At 34.0% G+C, this 19393-nt stretch overlaps 1 protein-coding gene across 1 annotated transcript in view; it reads right to left on the bottom strand.

The window, feature by feature from the left end:
* The window catches only part of LOC144894200 (uncharacterized), a 147864-nt gene that overhangs the window by 48037 nt on the left and 80434 nt on the right, over positions 1-19393 (bottom strand). The window contains exons 5-7 of the mRNA XM_078786297.1: positions 18769-18850; positions 18416-18550; positions 18160-18306 (exon numbers count right to left, since the gene is read on the bottom strand). Coding sequence (XP_078642423.1) covers positions 18160-18306; positions 18416-18550; positions 18769-18850 — 364 coding nt within the window. The remainder of the gene's footprint in view (positions 1-18159; positions 18307-18415; positions 18551-18768; positions 18851-19393) is intronic.

The following is a 19393-nucleotide window of genomic DNA, read 5'->3' as shown; positions in this document are numbered from 1 at the left end:
GTTTGGGTTAGGGATGGGGTTGGGTTAGGGATGGGGTTGGGTTAGGGTTTGTATATTATTATGACTCACTCACACATACACAAAAGTTAAGCCCCAACTGGAAAGTTGAGGGATTCTGTGTTTGGGGTTCACAGATTTAAAAACGTATCCCCATTATACACACACAAAAGTTAAGCCCCAACTGAAAAGTTGTGGGATTCTGTGTTTGGGGTTCACAGATTTAAAAACGTATCCCCATTATACACACACAAAAGTTAAGCCCCAACTGAAAAGTTGTGGGATTCTGTGTTTGGGGTTCACAGATTTAAAAACGTATCCCCATTATACACACACAAAAGTTAAGCCCCAACTAAAAAGTTGTGGGATTCTGTGTTTGGGGTTCACAGATTTAAAAACGTATCCCCATTATGCACACACAAAAGTTAAGCCCCAACTAAAAAGTTGTGTGATTCTGTGTTTGGGGTTCACAGATTTAAAAACGTATCCCCATTACATTTTATTTATTTATTTATTATTTTCAAGGGTATTATCTGCTTACTTGTGTTTTTTGTAATTCTTGTGAGTAAAATGAACCCAAGATTTCTTCTCCATTTAAATCATATAATTTGTAGGTCCAAGGGACTGTATCCATTACATCAATGATTTTAAATAATTCACGAGTCCATTTTTGTGTATAACCTTTCTCAAAATGACTTTTCCATTTGTATATTCTTACAATATCACCAACTTTAAACTTGGGCTTTCTCAAATTAATCTCCTTTTCATATTCTAATTTTGTAAATGTTTCCGATGGTTTTGATTTTGTTGATGAATGAACTGTATTATTGTAATTATCTACAATATCCTGAATTAAATACACCCATTTTTGAGAACCGAGTTGTGTGAATTTTTTATATAGTCTCTCTTTCAAAGTATGATTAAAACGCTCAATAACAACTGCTTTTCCTTCATTAAAGGTGCTGTATAATTTAATACCCTTCCCCTTAAGAAATTTCATGAATATTTTGTTATAGAACTCTGTTCCCCCAACAGTCCATAACTTCTTTGGTTTCCTTTTATCCCGATCAAATATTAGCTTAAAGGCTAACATTAAAGTATCACCCCTTTTATTTTTTAAAGGGACAACCCAGGCAAATCTACTCCTCAAATCAATAACGGTTAAAGCATACCTGTATCCCCTGTCATTATTCAATTCAATTAAATCAGCGGACCATATGTGGTCGGTGTATTTAGAATAAACCTTCCTTCTTTTAAACTTTGTGATTATAGGTTTGTTGTAATTCTTCAGCCAAAAGCTCCTCAGTCTTGATGACATCATTAGAGCCTAATAGTTTTTTGAGGAATAACCAAGACCAAGTTTCAATTTAGCATTTATCAAATTTCTCACAATAAACCTATCAACTTTCTCTCTCAACGTTGGATTTTGTATCAAGACAAATTATACAACATTTCGCTGTCGGCTTTATGTTTTTCAGTCAACGTAGTGGTTTTCCCATAAACAATATCATGCTTCATACACACTTCGTCAACCCTATTTGTAGGTTTAGACCAAGGTTTAGGATTGTCAGCCTCATCTAATATTTTATCCAAGTTTGTTCCTGGACCACAGAAAGAATACCCTGGAAGGTGTAATTCCCCTGGAATTCCAGTTGTTGTAAATTTACTTCCTGACAGAAACTTTTGTATATCTCCTCCTCTTTTAGGTGAGATGAATTGGCACTTTTTAGAGCCACACACTTGACATATTCCTTTTTGATAAACTCTATTATTTTTAGCTTTAACATAAGAGATATTTTTAGATTTAGTTTTCTTTTTACATTTGAGACAATAACTCATATTTATTTATCAGAAACATTCCGACAGAGTATCAAAACCTTTTTGGTTTTCAACATATACATTTCAATCTTTATTTTTAAAACATAAAGAATCCTAAGGAATGCCTTCACTCTCTCCTCCATTTATTTACAAATAAAAACTAACTAAAGTCAATGACACCAACATCATCAATCACATAATCTTTTCCTTCTTCTTCTTCTTCTTCACCACTTTCTCCTTTAAATCTCCTCCCTGAAATTGAAGACATTGACGTTGTTATTTTTGAAACCATTATCTTCATAAGAGTTGTTAATTCTTTAATTTCCTCTTCGGTGCATTGAGATTGATTTATTTGCTGTAATACACTCAATCTTTTACGAATCTCACTGATTTCCATCTTTTTATATTTTTCCTCCCTCTCTCTTTGCTCCCTTTCCTCCCTCTCCTCCTTCTCCTTTTTCTCCCTCTCCTCCTCCTTTTTCTCCCTTTCCTCCTTCTCCTTTTTCTCTCTTTCCTCCTTCTCTTCTTTAACTTCTTCCTCATTTATCTTAGCAATTTTTGATATCAATATTTTCACAGCATTCATTCTTTCTTTATTTTCCTCTTCGGTGAGTTGAGATTGATCTTCTTGCTGTAATACATCCACTCTTTTTTGAATCGCTCTGATTTCCATCTCCCTCTCCTCCCTCTCTCTTTGTTCCCTCTCCTCCTTCTCTCTTTTCTCTCTTTCCTCCTTCTCTTCTTCAACTCCTTCCTCATCCCTTGCTACCCTTGAGTTTGAACCCCAAAGAATATTATACATATACTCATCTGGATTTTGAGATATTCTTGTATCTATAATTATTTTTCTCATAATAGGATACCAATAAGATTTGTTGACGATTTCTAAAAGAGTTTTATATTTCATAACTTTGAGAAGTTCATTTTTATTTAATATTTTAAACAAGTCTCTATTTGTGGGTTTAACAATATCAGTATAAGGCCAGTTTTTAATGACAAAATTCCCATGTATATGCTCCAAATCATAAGGTATGTAATACCGAGCACCCTTTTCTTGTAGGTATCCTTGAATACAAAAATTATAATTCTCTTGTAGTCTTCTTCCTGCCATTTATGTATCAGAAATATATGTGAGATTAATATTATGACAGGTAATACCACCCCATCTTCCCACTACCAAATTGGTTTGTATTCCTTGGCTTTCTATCCTTATCTCATGACCTTCCTTCTTTGTCATGCTAACCATCGCTATACTATCATATATTTTTCTTTTCTTAAAACCATGTATTTGTTGTTTATTAATTGTACTTCCACATAAATCCTTATCCTCACCAAGTGGATAATATTCTTCTTTACGAGACTGATTAAAATCATGTAGGTCTTCTATGTTTATTGAAAAAGACCAATTATACCCTAAATCAGGCATATCATACCCCCATTTATTAATTCGCATATTAACTATATGTCCTTCTTTATAAAATTCAATTGTAAGCAGGTAGTTAAATTCAATGAGGAAAGGTGTATGGTCAGTATAACCAGGTGTTGTGGTTGTAAATTTTACTTGTTTAACAAAACGTGCTGTTTTCTTTAAAAATATATATTGTGATAAATCACTTAATCTAATTAAGTCATTCGCATCTGTAGGGTTTGGATAATTGATTAATTTATAAGTATTCTTCAGATTAATATTTTTACTTACACTATATTTTTGTCGTTCAGCCTGTGCCTTTGTATAATAATTTGATAAATCAATATCCTGAGAGGATTTTCCAAAGATAGAACCATCTTTTCCAACATAAGTCATTTATATTAGATTTAAAATGATATCATAAAAATTTTCATTATTGTTGAGTTGAAATAATACATATAAACATAATTGACCACAACATTTAGAATTAATTTCTTGAACTTGAAATGTTTGATAAACACCATTCTGTAAGAATTGTATTACTTCAACAGGTGGTGGCATACCATAACTATCAAAATAATATTTATCCTGACTATTATTAATACAAACCCAATGAGAACCATTCTGTGTGTCTAAATTCATAATAATATTCTTTGTATTCTTATTTATATGTATTAATTCATCTCTCATACAAATAACCACATTATCAATTTTTAGTGTTTTACAATACTTAGCTAGTTCTATATTTGACGTTGTATTCTTTCCAAATTGTTTAAACCATTTATCCATTTATTTATGAGAAAGATACAATCCATTACCCCGTTTAGTTAGTTTAACACCCGCTTGAGCGATAGAGGAAAGCATATCTCCAACCAACAATCTAGCTTTATCAGGTAGACTTTCAAGTTTTTGAGCAAAATCTACAATTACACCACTTCCACTAATTTGTTTCTCCAACTCCTTGTTATGTCTTTCCAATTCTTTTTGAGCTTTTAGTTGTGCCTTCCTTTCGTTAGCAGTTTTTACCGCTGCTGAAATACCACCAGTCAATGCTCCCGCCGCACTTAAACCAGCAAATAAAGGAATTAGAAACGGGAGAAATCCTCCTCTTGACTCGTCTATTGAATATTTCTTTAACATAGGTTTCGTCATTTTAATTTTAAGAGATCCAACATCATTTAGTGTTTTTACTTGTGTGTGTGTGAGTAAAACATCAATTCTTACAGCTCCTTTTCTTTGAATTGTATTAACATTAATAATACAAGGCTTTTGATTTTGAATACAAGATGTTAATTTATTAAGATTGATTTGATTAACATATACCCCAACCATTTATTTATGAGAAAAAACCTATGTGATATTAATCATAACACCATTATCTGTATTAATCTGTAATTCTATTTCCTCCAAAAGCAAACAATATGCATTAACCTCTTCACTCTCCCCTCTTTCAATGTATAGAGAAGTATCCACTCGATTAGACTTTATAGTTTCCTTTTGAGAACTCAGGTCAATTGCGTAGATTGTGTAAAGTTTTTGAAACGCAACCATATCCAAAATAGGATCATTATTACCATTACTTTCACACACCTTTTGGTAGGACTTGTAGGCTTCCGCATAATCATTTTTTTCCCAATCAATTTCCAATCTATCTCGCGGATAAAATGTGCCATCAAGAGAAACCCGAAGTTGTTTCACCTTAGCATTATCACTCAGCGCATTATTCTTATCAGTGCCTTCATCTCCATCTGGTTTCTTAAAAATGAGCCATAGGTATCGTGGCTTTCCTTGAAGAACACCTAAATTCCAAGTGTAGGTAGTGTGTTCCAGTTTAACGTGTTGACATCTTCTTTTAAGGTATGATACATTTAGTGGTTTCTTTGAGTTAAGTCTTCTATTTAACATCTCTTCCGTTTTAATATTAGGAGTATATTCACTAATATACCAACACAAATCATTAATAACAAATTTATTATTATCACCAAAAGCATTTTGAGCCCCAAAAAGCAATCTATTTACATTATCATTCCTTTGTAGATGAAATCTAATTTTAAGACCATACAAAACTTTGTCATAATCACAAAATCCAAATATACCTTTCAGAGGTACTGCTACGGTAAAACTATTCTCTGGTTTTGTGTCATCATTATACATTGCCTTCCTTTGACTATAACCGGGGTCAGCATTTGTTCCCGTTGACATATCAGGAATAAAACCTTCAACAGCTCCCTTACCCATTCTATCACTAAACGAATATAGTGTAAATTTCATCATTTCAGATGTAGCAGAGACATAATCCACCGCTTCAACCTCTTGTGTTCCAATATACAGGCGGACACTGTCAAACATTTTCCAGAAGAAATCATTTACGAGTGTAGCATTAGTATTATTCGCAGCCTTAGTGAATTTAAATTTACACAGCAAGAAACTATCAGCTATATTCAAGTAAGTTTGTTGATTATTTATTTCAAAACTTTTTGTTCCGTTTGAATTCCAGTCTGTTCCTGTTATAGCATTTACCTTAAAATAGTCTTCCTTTTTTGTGGAGTTTGAAATGATAATTGTATCATCCAAATCATAGATACTATCAATCGCTTCCATACTTGTATTTATATAGTATTAAAATCGTTGAAACCCTGACCCAAGTATTTTAATGATTTTTTGTCGTTCTTGTGAAGATAGTTGAGTTTTACCTTTTTTTATTTCTTTGATTGCTTGTAATTTATGAGACTCCTTTTGAGCATCTTTTATACTCTTTATAGCACCCGCAACGGAGCCCACGGCAGAAGCAGTTGAACCAATTAGGTCTTTATGTTTAAGGATGGTTGAACCAATACCCATTAGAGTATCAATTATCCCATCTCCTTTATTTCGAAATTGATGACCTACACCTCGTTGTCTCTTAGGTTTATAGTATCTCTACCCACATACCTTGTATAGTATGGTGAAAGGTACATGTCCTCCCCTGTAATTATTTTATATTTTCCAAACTAGTGTTTTCTCACAATAACCATTATTTATTTATTGAAAAACTTCACGTAGGTGAATTCTGATGGATATAATTTCATCATTAAAGGATATCATATGATTATCTTGGTCGGTTATCCTAAAATTTACTCTGTTTATGGTTTTTCCTGACACAGGTGAATAGACAAGATTTTTTGGTTCCATATTAAATTTATAACCAATCGGGGTTGAGTATGCACTGAATGAAAATATTGTATTTGTTCTTATTCCATCGTTATAAGCACCATCAATCAAATCACAATGAATTAATACTGAATTTATACCGGAGGATATTTGGATAACATTATCACTGTAAAACGTCCCGTTATTTTCAATCTTTTTTGAAGAGAAACCCAATAGCTCTCTAAACGAATTTTCAATCGTGAAATCAACTTTATAATTATTTTTAAGTTTAATAGTTGATTTTGAAGTGTGTTTTTGAATATCTATTACAATAGTTTTTGGTTCATCACCTTTTTCTTTCATAAGGCGAGAGACTTCTGAAGATATTTGAGAAATCTCGTAAGCTCCAGGTGAAACAGTTATAGTTTTATATCCACTTCCTGGATTATAACTAAACTTGTTGTTTTTCTCTGTGATATTAAAAAGGGTATTGTAAGTTTCCATTGACAACAAAGATGCCTCATATGAGGTAAGGGGGTCAAGTTGTAGTGGGTAAGGGAATGAAGCTGTGTAATCGCTCGTTGTGAAATTAAAACTAAGAATTGTGCTTCTCATCTTATTTAATATCTAATAAAATATCTTTGTATTGACATTTATTAATTATTTTCATGTTCATCAACTGATCTAAAATGGCTGAGGATTCATTAAAACAATTGTTGTTTCCAGCCTTCTTACTACCTAACAACAATAATAGCCTATTAACTAATTGTGATGGGTCATTTGGAAGAAAACTAACACCCGAACCAAGCTTACTTAAAGCATCAATAATATGTTTCTCCTTCTCATTCTTCTTACTTTTACCAGCAACAGAAACTCCATAATCAAGTGCATTTAGCAACTCAATATATACCCTATCTTCCTCTCTTTCCATATCAAGTGGTTCCTCAAAATATTTTGAACCGCTGAATCCGGGGTTTGTTAGAAGAAACATTAATCTTGGAGTTAATTTAACATTTGGTTGAGTAGAACTCAAGAACATCAATTCATCATTAAATATCAATACCTTTTCTTCCACAAGATGAAACACTGCTGGTTCTTCTGTTGGAATGAGACCTGCTCTGGTTTTTGAATCTGCCAAATATTCATTGTTTTGAAGAGCTTCCACTACATAATTAGGGGGTTGATTTACCTCCTCAAGTTTCTGAAATAATTCTTCATCATTATATTCTAATTTTCCAAGTTCTTGTTTTGTAATCTGACTAAAATCTTTGAGCATTTGAAGTTTTTTCGGAGTAAATTCTACCGTGGGAACTGTAGGGTGTTGAGTTTTTAAAAGCGGTTTAAAAAATTTCTCTTCTTTTCTTTCGAAGGCTTCTTCACCAGTTAGTTTCTGTCTCCGTTTCTTCTTTATCTCTTCCTGTTGCTTTACAACTTTTGAAACCAACTCTTGATGTTCTTTAAACTTTCTTGCTCTTTCTTCGGTATTCATTTTCTGTATTTATTTATTGAAAAATATCATTTAATGAATTGTAAAGGTCAATGGGAAAATTTTCCTTTTCTTTGTCATTATAGTAAATGTGTTGAAATAAATCCTTTTCTTTAAATATTTCATCAAATTCTTTATTGGTATTAATACGAGTTGTTATTTCTTCTTCACTAATACTTGTATCTCTGCTTTTCATATGTTTGCGTTGAGTCTCCTCATCGATATCAAAACCGAATGATAAAATCTTAACTCCATCACCACACAATTGTTTAATAATTTGTCTCATTCCTTCAGGATTAGTTTCTAAAATCCCAAGACCATTAGATTTTACTTTATTTAACTCACTCTTACAATGTGAATATTTTGTAGAACCAAGAGAGACCTCCTCAAATATTTGACCTTCGTTCCTCAATCGCATATGTTCCTCCATTGAAATGTAGTAATAATCTTTCCCTTCTACTTCTCCTTTTCACTTTGCTCTGGTTGTAGTACTCACAAAACGAATCATAGGGTGTTTTAAAAAAAAACTTACAATCTTTTCATTTTTACTATTCAAGAGTTTAGATTTATGAAAGTTCTTTCCAGAAGCAGATTTACCCACAAGGTTAATAATAATTGTTGTCATTTATATATGTAATTATGTTTAAAATAAAAATACATCCTTTAATATCTCATCTTGTTTCACAACAATATATTTATATTTTTCAATCGTGTGTTTCATATAATTTTCAAATTCATTTTTACTACATAACGTAGAGCAATTATCTCTCCAAAAATTATTTACATCTATTGAATTTAACTTAAATAAAATAAAAGTATTGGCATTGTTTCTTATTGAGCGTCGAGGGAGTTGAAAATATGATTGACTAAGATATATACAATTACAAGAAGAATGTCTCCCTCTTGTATAGTAGCTATCCATTACTGTTTGGTTTCTCTCATTAACACAATCATCAAAGATGACGAGGTTCTTTTTTGATTTATCTAAATCTTGAGGTGAAGGTATATCATCCGTATTATCACTGAGAATACAAGTTATGGGTTTTGGTTTCGATTTTGATTTCTGTGTATCACAAAATAATTGTATTATATCTTCAATATTATAATCATTTAGTTTGTTTTGAAGTTTAAATAAACCGATAATGTCTTCCTTTTTAAGACCCGCATTAAAACCCTGTGAGAGTAGTTGATACTCGGGTTGAAAACTTGACTTTGTAAAAATTATTAAATTATCATAATCTAAAAAATTAGGACCAAGGAGCATCTTTAAAAGTAAACAGGTTTTCCCACATCCGCTTGAACCAACTATTAGACATCTCAATGAATTTGGAATGTTTTTATGGTTATTAAATTTTATCTTATTTTCCCAAACGGGTAAAAAATCATTCATTTATATATTTGGAAAACAAGTCATCTAACTTTTTTTGAGCTATTTTAGAAACTCTATATTTTATCCTGAGTTCAGGTTTAATTTCAAAATAATTCATTATTTTATTTATATAGTATCTTGTATTAACATTTCCATTAAAATTATTTTGAATAATAAATATCATTAAACCCTTATACATTTCCTCAATACAAATAGTCTCTTCCCTTGAAAGAAATGGTGTATTATCATCACAATACTTAACATTCATCTCTCTTAATAATCTTGTAAAGTAATTCATTTTTGGTTCTAATTTAAAAGAGTAAGATATTTTTTTATATTTTTTATTATCATTAATGAAAATTAAATCACAGAAAATACATTGTTTATATGAACCCTCATTATTAAGCCCTATTCTATCACAAGCCGGACAATTCTCTAATTTATCATATGGAGAGTCTGGAAATTCTAAATATCCTTCAGAACTTATCATATTTATATAGTAAATTTTTACTTAAACTAAACGCAAGTTTATTCATTAATAAATACAATGTTTCAAAGCACAAAAGACAAATTTCAATCAATCTCTACTTCGGTGGAAGATATAGAAAAATATGTCAAAGATGTTAAATTGAACAAAGATAAATATGGAAATTTTTGGGTAAAACCAGTTATGGAAAATAACATGAGCCCCTCTATTTCATTTAAAGGAAGAGCTCTAACTATACCTGGAAAGACATCCATTAAAGTAAATCTAACAAAAGTTTCTCCTCTACTCCTGGCAATTTATTCAAAGCTTGAAAAAGTGATTGACCACGATACTTTGAAAAAGAATGATAAGACCATCAACAATACTCGTGGAGAAATTTGTATTTACTTTAATAATCCAAAGGGTGTAGATCTAAGTAAAATGAATGATGTTAATATTTCTGGTGAAATGTCATTTCGTTCTATGATAGTTAGAGATTATTTAAAGATAACTTTTGATATTAAAAATGTAGAGATTGAATCCGTTAATGAAAGAAAGTATATTGGTATAGATGGAAAGGTTTTTTCTGCTAATTAAATATGAGTCATTACAGCAGTGAAGATTTTACTATTTCATTGAACTCGGACGATAGTGATGATAGTATTTCATTGAACTCGGACGATGGTGATGATAGTATTTCATTGAACACAGATGATAGTTATGATACTAATAGTTTGTGCTCAAATGATAGTTATGAGAGTAGCTTTATTGATGACTCTGAGTATGATTCTGAGTATTCATGTGATAGTTATGACTTCGATGATTCTGAGTGAAAAAGTGTTTTAGTTTAAGCACAGCGATATATATAAAACGGAGCTGTAAAGCTCAAAAGTGTTTTATTTTAAGCACAGCGATATATATAAAACACCACGTTTTCTCACGCTATAAATATGGTTTATTGTGATACTTGCGAGAAGGAAGTAAAATATTATAAACAACATATTCTCACCGCAAAACATACATACAACATTCTTAACAAACTTTCCCCTCTTCCACCTAAAACAAAACATTGTAAGGTCTGTAAAACAACCATCCTCAAGAAGGGGTTTAAAGCCCATCTTTAAACTAACAAACACTTGTCAAAATTGTTTACTATTAAAAACTCTGATGGTGCATTCAAAGGACATATTAAAATAAGAGTCTTTAACTTCAAACCTCCTGAACCAGAGTCTATAGTTGATGCTGTAGAAATAGTTAAACCTGCTGTTCAAACGTTGATTGAAAAAACACTAAAAGAAATGAAACTACTTAAATTTTATATGGGAGTAAAATTAGAAATGACAAAGGACAAAGGAGTTATAGATACACCATACATGAGAACTGAGCCACACTTTATATCTTCATATCAAGATTTTAAAACATCAGGAGTCTATGATGAACTTATTAAACAAGAGCAAGATGTGGATAATTCAATCGTAGGAAGTGGATTCAATATAGGAAAAATTATTTACATAGACATTCATATTCTTAAATCAGATCCTCTAAAAGCTTCTTCTTACATTGATTTACCCAGTGTTATCAAAAATAGAAAAGCAGTTATCAATATCAAAAATAAAGTCAATAAATGTTTTCTCTGGTCTATTCTAGCACACTTACATCCTCCACATTTTCATGATGAAAGAGTATCTCATTATAAAAAATATGAGAATACATTAAATACGAAAGATCTAAAGTTTCCGATGACTTTAAATGATATTCCTAAATTTGAAAAGATGAATAATTTATCAGTTAATGTTTATGGTCTAACAGAAACAAACAACATTCAGGTTTTAAAGCTTTCTGACAGTTGTAAACAAACTCATATTAATCTTCTATATTTTAATTCAGACGAAAATTCACATTATACATACATCAAAGATATTACAAAATTAATAAAACCACAAGTATGTAAAAGAACAAATAAAATATATATTTGTATGCGTTGTCTTAACTTCTTCCATACACAAGAAAGATTAGATAAACATTCAAATTATTGTGGTGAACATAAATCAACGGTAATCAACATGCCTAAAAAAGACTCAAAGATCACATTCATAGATGAAAAGAAAACAATAAAACATCCATTTGTTATATATGCTGATTTTGAAAGTATTTTAGAAAAAATTGATACTGCTTCTCCAGATCCAAAAGAATCATACACAAATAAATATCAAAAACATACTCCTTGTGGTTTTTGTTATTATATCAAATCATCCGTTGGTGATAAATATAACAAGTTAGAGATGTATAGAGGCTCAAATACCCCAGAGGAGTTTGTGAAACGACTAGAAAAAGACTGTGTTCGATTAACCAAGATAATGAGAGAAACCAATAAACCAATGTCCTTAACAAGTAAAGAAAAAAGGGAATTTATAAAAAACAATGTCTGTCATATTTGTGAGGAGAAAATTGGTAAAGGTCGAAAGGTTAGAGACCATTGTCATCTCACTGGTAAATATAGAGGTCCGGCTCATCAAAGTTGTAATATTAATTATCAACTCCCCTCTTTCATTCCTGTCTTTCTTCATAACAACGCTCATTATGATACACATCTATTTATCAAGGAACTCTCAAAGACTTCTGGAAGTATCTCAGCAATTCCAAACACGGATCAGAAATACATTTCATTCACAAAAACAATTCACACATCTCCTATTACTCATATCAGATTTCTTGATACATTTAAATTCATGGCAAGTCCATTGGCTAACTTGGTTCAAAATCTAAAAGAGTTTCCATGTCTTTCAGAGTATTTTTGAGATAAAGATTTTCTAACACAAAAGGGAATTTACCCCTATGACTATATGGACTCATTTGAGAGATTCAATGAAACACAACTTCCTTTAAAAGAAAATTTCTATAACAAATTAAATAATAGTCATATATCTGATAAAGATTATGTACACGCACAAAATGTTTGGAAAAAATATAACATTAAGAATCTTGGTGAGTATCACGATTTGTACCTCAAAACTGATGTGCTTTTGTTGGCTGATGTGTTTGAGGCTTTCAGAACAATCTGTCATTCTGGATATGGATTGGATCCTGCTCACTATTACACTGCTCCTGGATTGGCTTGGAGCGCGATGTTAAAAATGACAAAACAAGCTTTGGATTTGATAACCGATGTTGATATGCTTTTGATGATTGAAAAGGCAAAGAGAGGAGGAATTTCACAAGTCTGTTCAAAGAGATATGCTAAAGCAAATAACAAGTACATTCCAAATTATGATCCATCGGTAGAGAGCTCCTACTTGATGTATTATGATGCGAACAACCTGTATGGCTGGGCAATGTCTCAGGCTCTTCCTTATGGAAAACTTAGATGGGTAAAGGAAAAAGATTACAAAAAGGTTTTACAAGATGTATGTATCTCTACACAAAAAGAATTGGATGATTCAAAGGTTGGTTATTATTTTGAGGTCGATTTGAAATATCCAGAGGAACTTCATAACCTACACAAAGATCTCCCATTTGCTTGTGAAAAGGAAAGTCCAAAGAAGGAGTGGTTAAGTGATTATCAACAATCATTTAATATAGGTGAATCAACAGAAAAATCACTTACTACATTATATAACAAGAAAAATTATGTTCTACACCAAAGAAATTTGCGACAATATTTATCAAAAGGTCAAAGAGTAGAGAAGATCCATAGGGTTCTAAAGTTCAATCAAAGTCATTGGTTGAAGGGGTACATTGATTTTAATACACAAAGAAGAACAGAGTCAAAAACGGATTTTGAGAAACACTTTTATAAATTGATGAATAATGCGGTCTTTGGTAAGACCATGGAGAATGTGAGGAAAAGACAAAATATCAGACTATCAACATCTTGGGAACAAGCATCAAAATTAATTAATAGACCGAGTTTTACTAGAGCTGAGGTCTTTACTGAGAACTTTTGTGCGATCCATTTGATTAAAGAGAGTATTGAAATGAACAAACCTATTTATATTGGAACATCAATTCTTGATTTATCAAAGTCATTAATGTATGATTACTTTTATAATAACTTGAGGAAGAAATATCAAAATGATGTTAATCTACTTTATATGGATACAGATAGTTTTATTTTGCAAATTAATACTGATGATGTTTATTCAGACATGAAAAAGGACATTAATATCTTTGACACTAGTAATTACAGTCCAGAGAGTGAGTTGTTCTCTTCTAAAAATAAAAAGGTGATTGGAAAGTTTAAGGATGAATTAGGAGGAAATGCCATGAGTGAATTTGTGGGATTAAGGTCTGAGGCTTATGCTTATAAATACATTGTGAATAACGTTGAAAAAACTGATAAGAAGTTAAAAGGCAAAAAGAAAAATGTCATTAAAGAAACAATAAACTTTAAGGATTATTATAACTGTTTAACAACAAAGAAAGAAGAGTTTAGAAAGATTAATGGAATAAGAAGTTATAAACATAAATTATATTCAGAAGAGGTGAATAAGAAAGCATTGGGGGCTTTTGATGATAAGAAGTTTATTTTAGAAAATGGAATTGATAGTCTCCCTTATGGTTATATAAGTATATAAGTGATAAGTTAAAAAGGGGGGTTAGGGATTTTAACGGGCTACCGCCGCCCTTTTACTATTATATAAATGATAGAACCAAGTACCAACCAGACTAAAGAGTGGAGGTGTAATCAACCTTGGTATATAAATGGTAAACATAACGAATGTGAAAAATATCAAATAGGTATAATTGAAAAGACAACTGGTAAAAAAATTTACAAAACAAATAAGAGAATTAATTTAAATACCGGTGAATTGGGTAAAAAAGATGGAAATATTTTTGAGTGGACGGAAAACTTTGATGGTTGCCATGAAAATATATACTTTAATTTAAAAATGGTATGTGGCACTGGAGGCGCTCAAACAAGAACATTGAGGGAGGTTTACCATTTTATCTTAGCTCAGTTAAAATATCTTGAGAAAGAACCAAACTCAAACATATTTTTTGTTAATGTATTAGACGGTGAGGAGAGTTGTAGGAGAATTAAATTATTTCCCACACATAAACAAATATTTGTAGGGTCGTTGTTTGAGTGGGCCAAGGATGATTCACCAGATGATATTAAGAGTAAAAGGTTAAAAGGTCCATAAGGTCAGAAGGATCACAGGTTCACACAGAAGGACCATTGTTTAAGTGGTCTAATGAATAAGGATAACATGTCAAAAGGTTAGAAGGTTCGTAAAGAACAGGGTGAGAGAAATAGAGGTGTTTAGGGGCAATGAGGGAGGGGAAAAATTAACATGTAAGTCAATGGGAAAATGAGAGTGTCCCAGAAGCAACATATATACACTACTGATGGGGATGATTTGGAGGGGAGGGGCAAGGGGGAATATTTGAAAGAGATGGGTGATGGGGATGATTTGGAGGGGAGGGGCAAGGGGGTAGATTTGGAGGGGAGGGGTGATGGGGAAGTTTTGGAGGGAAGGGGTGATGGTGAAGATTTGGAGGGGAGGGGCAAGGGGGAAGATTTGCAAGAGATGGGTGATGGGGATGATTTGGAGGGGAGGGGCAAGGGAGAAGATTTGAAAGAGATGGGTGATGGGGAAGATTTGGAGTGGAGGGGCAAGGGGGAATATTTGAAAGAGATGGGTGATGGGGAAGATTTGGAGGGGAGGGGCAAGGGGGTAGATTTGGAGGGGAGGGGTGATGGGGAAGTTTTGGAGGGAAGGGGTGATGGGGAAGTTTTGGAGGGAAGGGGTGATGGGGAAGATTTGGAGGGGAGGGGTGAGATTGGATTTTGAAAAGTGTACGATTAATGGGAAACGAACATTTATTGCAAAATGAGTTTCTTGAGACCTTCGAGTCAAAAATACGTTTGAGGACGCTGAAGGATGGGTGGAGTGCTGGAGAGTTTAGGGAATGTATGAAAGAGGCACTGTAAGAGATGGAATGTTTTTTTGGAATGAATAGATTTGGTGAGCAAGTCAAAAGCATCCTTTTATAGAAGAAGAAGAAAAAGGTGTTATAGTATACGACAGAATACAGTTCTTCAGGGAACAGTTTAAACATTTTTGATCACGTGATCACGAACAACGTGGTCGAAGAACGAATGAACAAATAAGAACGGACAAACGGATAAGAACAGAGAAGGGAATTTTTTTTTTTTTTTGAGTTGAGATTTTAAACAAGGAAGTATGGTGTGAAAAGACCGGGAAAAACAGAGACCGAAAGTAATTGCAGCGCAATCGAAGAACCGCTGAGACAAAAACAAAGCCTCAAGCCAAGGTCGGACACGGTAGCCTCCTACACTAGGCCTCAGAATACGCGACACGAACTAACCGACGATTCTGTACACAGGTATGAAAAACCAACACCGAGAATCCTATTAAAGACACACCAATAGGTACACACACCGAAAGAAAGATACAGTTTCGACAAAAACACAATTGTGAAAAATTACTTTACTTCGAAAGCGTGCGCGTATGGACAGCGTGTGTGCTTTGAAGAGACGTGACCTCCAATCTTGCGTATGCGCGTGACATGCGTGTCTACACCCGTTAATTCACCCCAGATACACTTTTTTGAAATACCGACTTCTTTCCTGGAAGTCCTAGCAATGTTCATGTGTTCTATACCTCTCCCATCCACCGCCCGCCCCCCTTTCGGTTTTCAGTTTTGGTTCCAAAAAAAAAGAAAAAAAAAGCCGATTTATAATTTATAATTCCGATTTATGATTTAAAATTCCGATTTATAATTGTCACAGAAATCTAAATGGAGGCACCATTTGAACAAAGATCACACCGTTCTAATGGTACACACATGTACACTCCAGCGATTTCGGCCTCCACAACACAGAAATGAAGATGATAACCAAGTGCCAAGGTCTCAAAAATGAAGCAAAAATATATTGTTAGCTGAAGAGAACCAAAATTGTACCGGACATAATTGGAGCAATGGGAATGATAAAGAAGACCATCATGGAGATCTTAAAAACAATCACTGGGAATAACACAACAAATGAACTGCAGTTGAAAGCTGTCCGAGACTCGGTGACGATCCCCAAAAGAGCCATCGGAACAAAACTTTGAGAATAAGGAAACTTTACAAACTGGTCCATGAATCCCTTACTGAAACGGAGGTAGACACTTCGAGACCTGGGAGGACTCCGTTCCACCTTCTGAAACCCACATATGGAGATCACAACCAACGAAACGCACACGCACACATGAAGGTGGACGCTTCGAGACGTATTATGGCTATTTTTGTGTTGGGTTCAGGCAAGCGATTTGTGTCTTTGGGTGGTTGAATGAAACCACACAGGGTGTGTCAATCACAGCACCCTATATAAATATCCAAGTACTATTTTGTATCAAAGCTCTTGTTACGGATTCGTCACTTCCGTTGTTGTGGTTTTCACCCACTTGACATATTTCTGATATTATGCACTATTATTATCTTCAAAAGGTTTTGTATTCATGAACAGTTATCAAAAGTTAAAAATGTTAACTTTAAATGATACAGGAAACCGAACCGGAAGACGATGGTGGTGAAGGAGAAGAGGCGTGGCGAGAAAAGTCGGACAAGACGCGTGACGTCGAGCTCTGTAGCGAGCGTTGTCTAACGAAGGTCGCGAGGGAATTTTGAGTTCCTTGAAAGGACATCCTGCGACAGGTATTATCGCTGGGATTGAGAAATCTGCGGTCAGGTTTAGGCTAAGATTCCGACGAATCCTTGTCTGGTCGCATTGACTCAAGTAAGAGCCGTCGGCCATTTTGAACCTCGCGCTTCGTTCACCGACAAAGGTTTTGCTCCGCGTCAGCTTTTCTCACCCTCCAGTCGTCTGCCGGGGATGTGTGTGCGCAAAAGCGACGATGGAAGATTACGTTGCGGTTCGCTGATTGAGCTGTGAACGTGCACGTCTGGATCGCGCCTTTGGGATTTCCCTTTTCGCCGCCAGTTTGCTGTTGGTTTGGACCACGCGACTGCCCACGCTTTGCCTACGCCTTATTACTCGCCTCATCGCCTCATCCCCTCTTCGCCGGGATCACCTTTGAGTTATAGAGACATTGAGGAGTGTTCTTTTCCATTCACTGGGAGCGCAGTGAGTTATCTTACTTTAGCTGATGGTACCATCTTAAGATATATTGAGAGCACTCTGGATTGCTATTGGTTGGACCGTTATTCTTGTGTGTGGTTTTTAATACAACATTTGTTCGTTTAAAATCATTGGTGTGGTTTCACTGTTGATTTCTAACACAGAATAACATATTTTTCTGCCGTGGCTCCTCTCGGGGTTCGGGGGTATACCGAGACCAGGAGGTCGGGAAGGAACACGTAACACTCTGCAAAATTAACATTTTTATTTATGATTCATGCTTTAATTATTGACTATGACCTGCTTAGTATATACAAGAGCACATTACATTTGAGTAACTGCAATATGACATTTGTAAAAACAATACAAGAGCAGGTTTTCACAATGTTAGGTGTACCTTGCTCCTCACTTGGCGTCAAAACCTGCTCCTGGTCAGGAAACCCTTGAGCGGTCGTCATCTGCAACACGTTGCCAGAATCTTCACTTTGAATGCTGTGTGCTGAGCAAACAATCTCCACAACTTCATTGAGCACATCTGCAATACCTGCAAAATTATTTATGACATCACATGGTTTCCTTGGTATTTTAGGTGCAATCTTGATTATTTTTGTATGTGCAACTGTTCACAATGTTAGGTGTAGCTTGCTCCTCACTTGGCATCAAATGCTGCTCCTGGTCAGGAAACCCTTGAGCGGTTGTCATCTGTAACACGTTGCCAGAATCTTCACTTTGAATGCTGTGTGCTGAGCGAACAATCTCCATAACTTCATTGTGCACATCTGCAATACCTGCAAAATGATTTATGACATCACATTGTTTCCTTGGTATTTCAGGTGCAATCTTGATTATTTTTGGATGTGCAACTGTGTTGCATAGGGTGTAATCATCTGCTAAAGGAAAAAACAAGGATTACAAAGAGGAACTCGCTCAAAATAATTCTAAACAATTCTCAAAACGTTCACTGTAATGGAGACACTTGCTTAAATGACATTTAGTGACCTCCGACCTTTGTCCTGATTCGGCTTCGGAGAGGGTAACTTTGGCACACAGTCGTGGCTTTTACATTTTTCTTCATGCCAGTTGTTGTCCTAAGAAGGAATAGCAAAAAATGATTGCTTAGAACCATGGTATTTTCAGGTGCTTGTTCAAAAATAACTAAATAAAAAACACAAACACATTGACGAATTAAAAATTCAAGAAATTCCCTCATTAGAACAATTCAGTTGAACAATCATTCCTTGTATATCCAAGCACAAAAAACAGGATATTATTCCATATGGTGTGGGTGCTTCTAATATCACAATATCATGAGACAAAGACGTACAGGAAAGTCTTTTTAAGTTCAATTCCATCGGAGAAATGGCATTATTGACATGACAATTCTCAAGATAAACCTGGCAAGGAGAATGATCATGAATGTGATTGGCCATAAAAACATGTTGGATTGGTGTCCAAGGAAATACAAGGAGGTTCAATGCAGCAGGACGCCACCAGGCCCATCACACCTGCACAATCACTCCAACAACTGAGTACACTTTCATCCCCACTACTTCTGCAATGTACCTATCCACCTCATTTTTTGAACAATAGGGTCAATACCCCTGGCACTCACCTGGTAAAACAAACAGTAA

Source organism: Myxine glutinosa, chromosome 11, assembly GCF_964187855.1.
Source record: "Myxine glutinosa chromosome 11, kmMyxGlut1.1, whole genome shotgun sequence".
NCBI lineage: Eukaryota > Metazoa > Chordata > Myxini > Myxiniformes > Myxinidae > Myxine > Myxine glutinosa.
The sequence above is the reverse complement of the archived record's forward strand: the minus strand, read 5'-3'. Positions and strand labels throughout refer to the sequence as shown.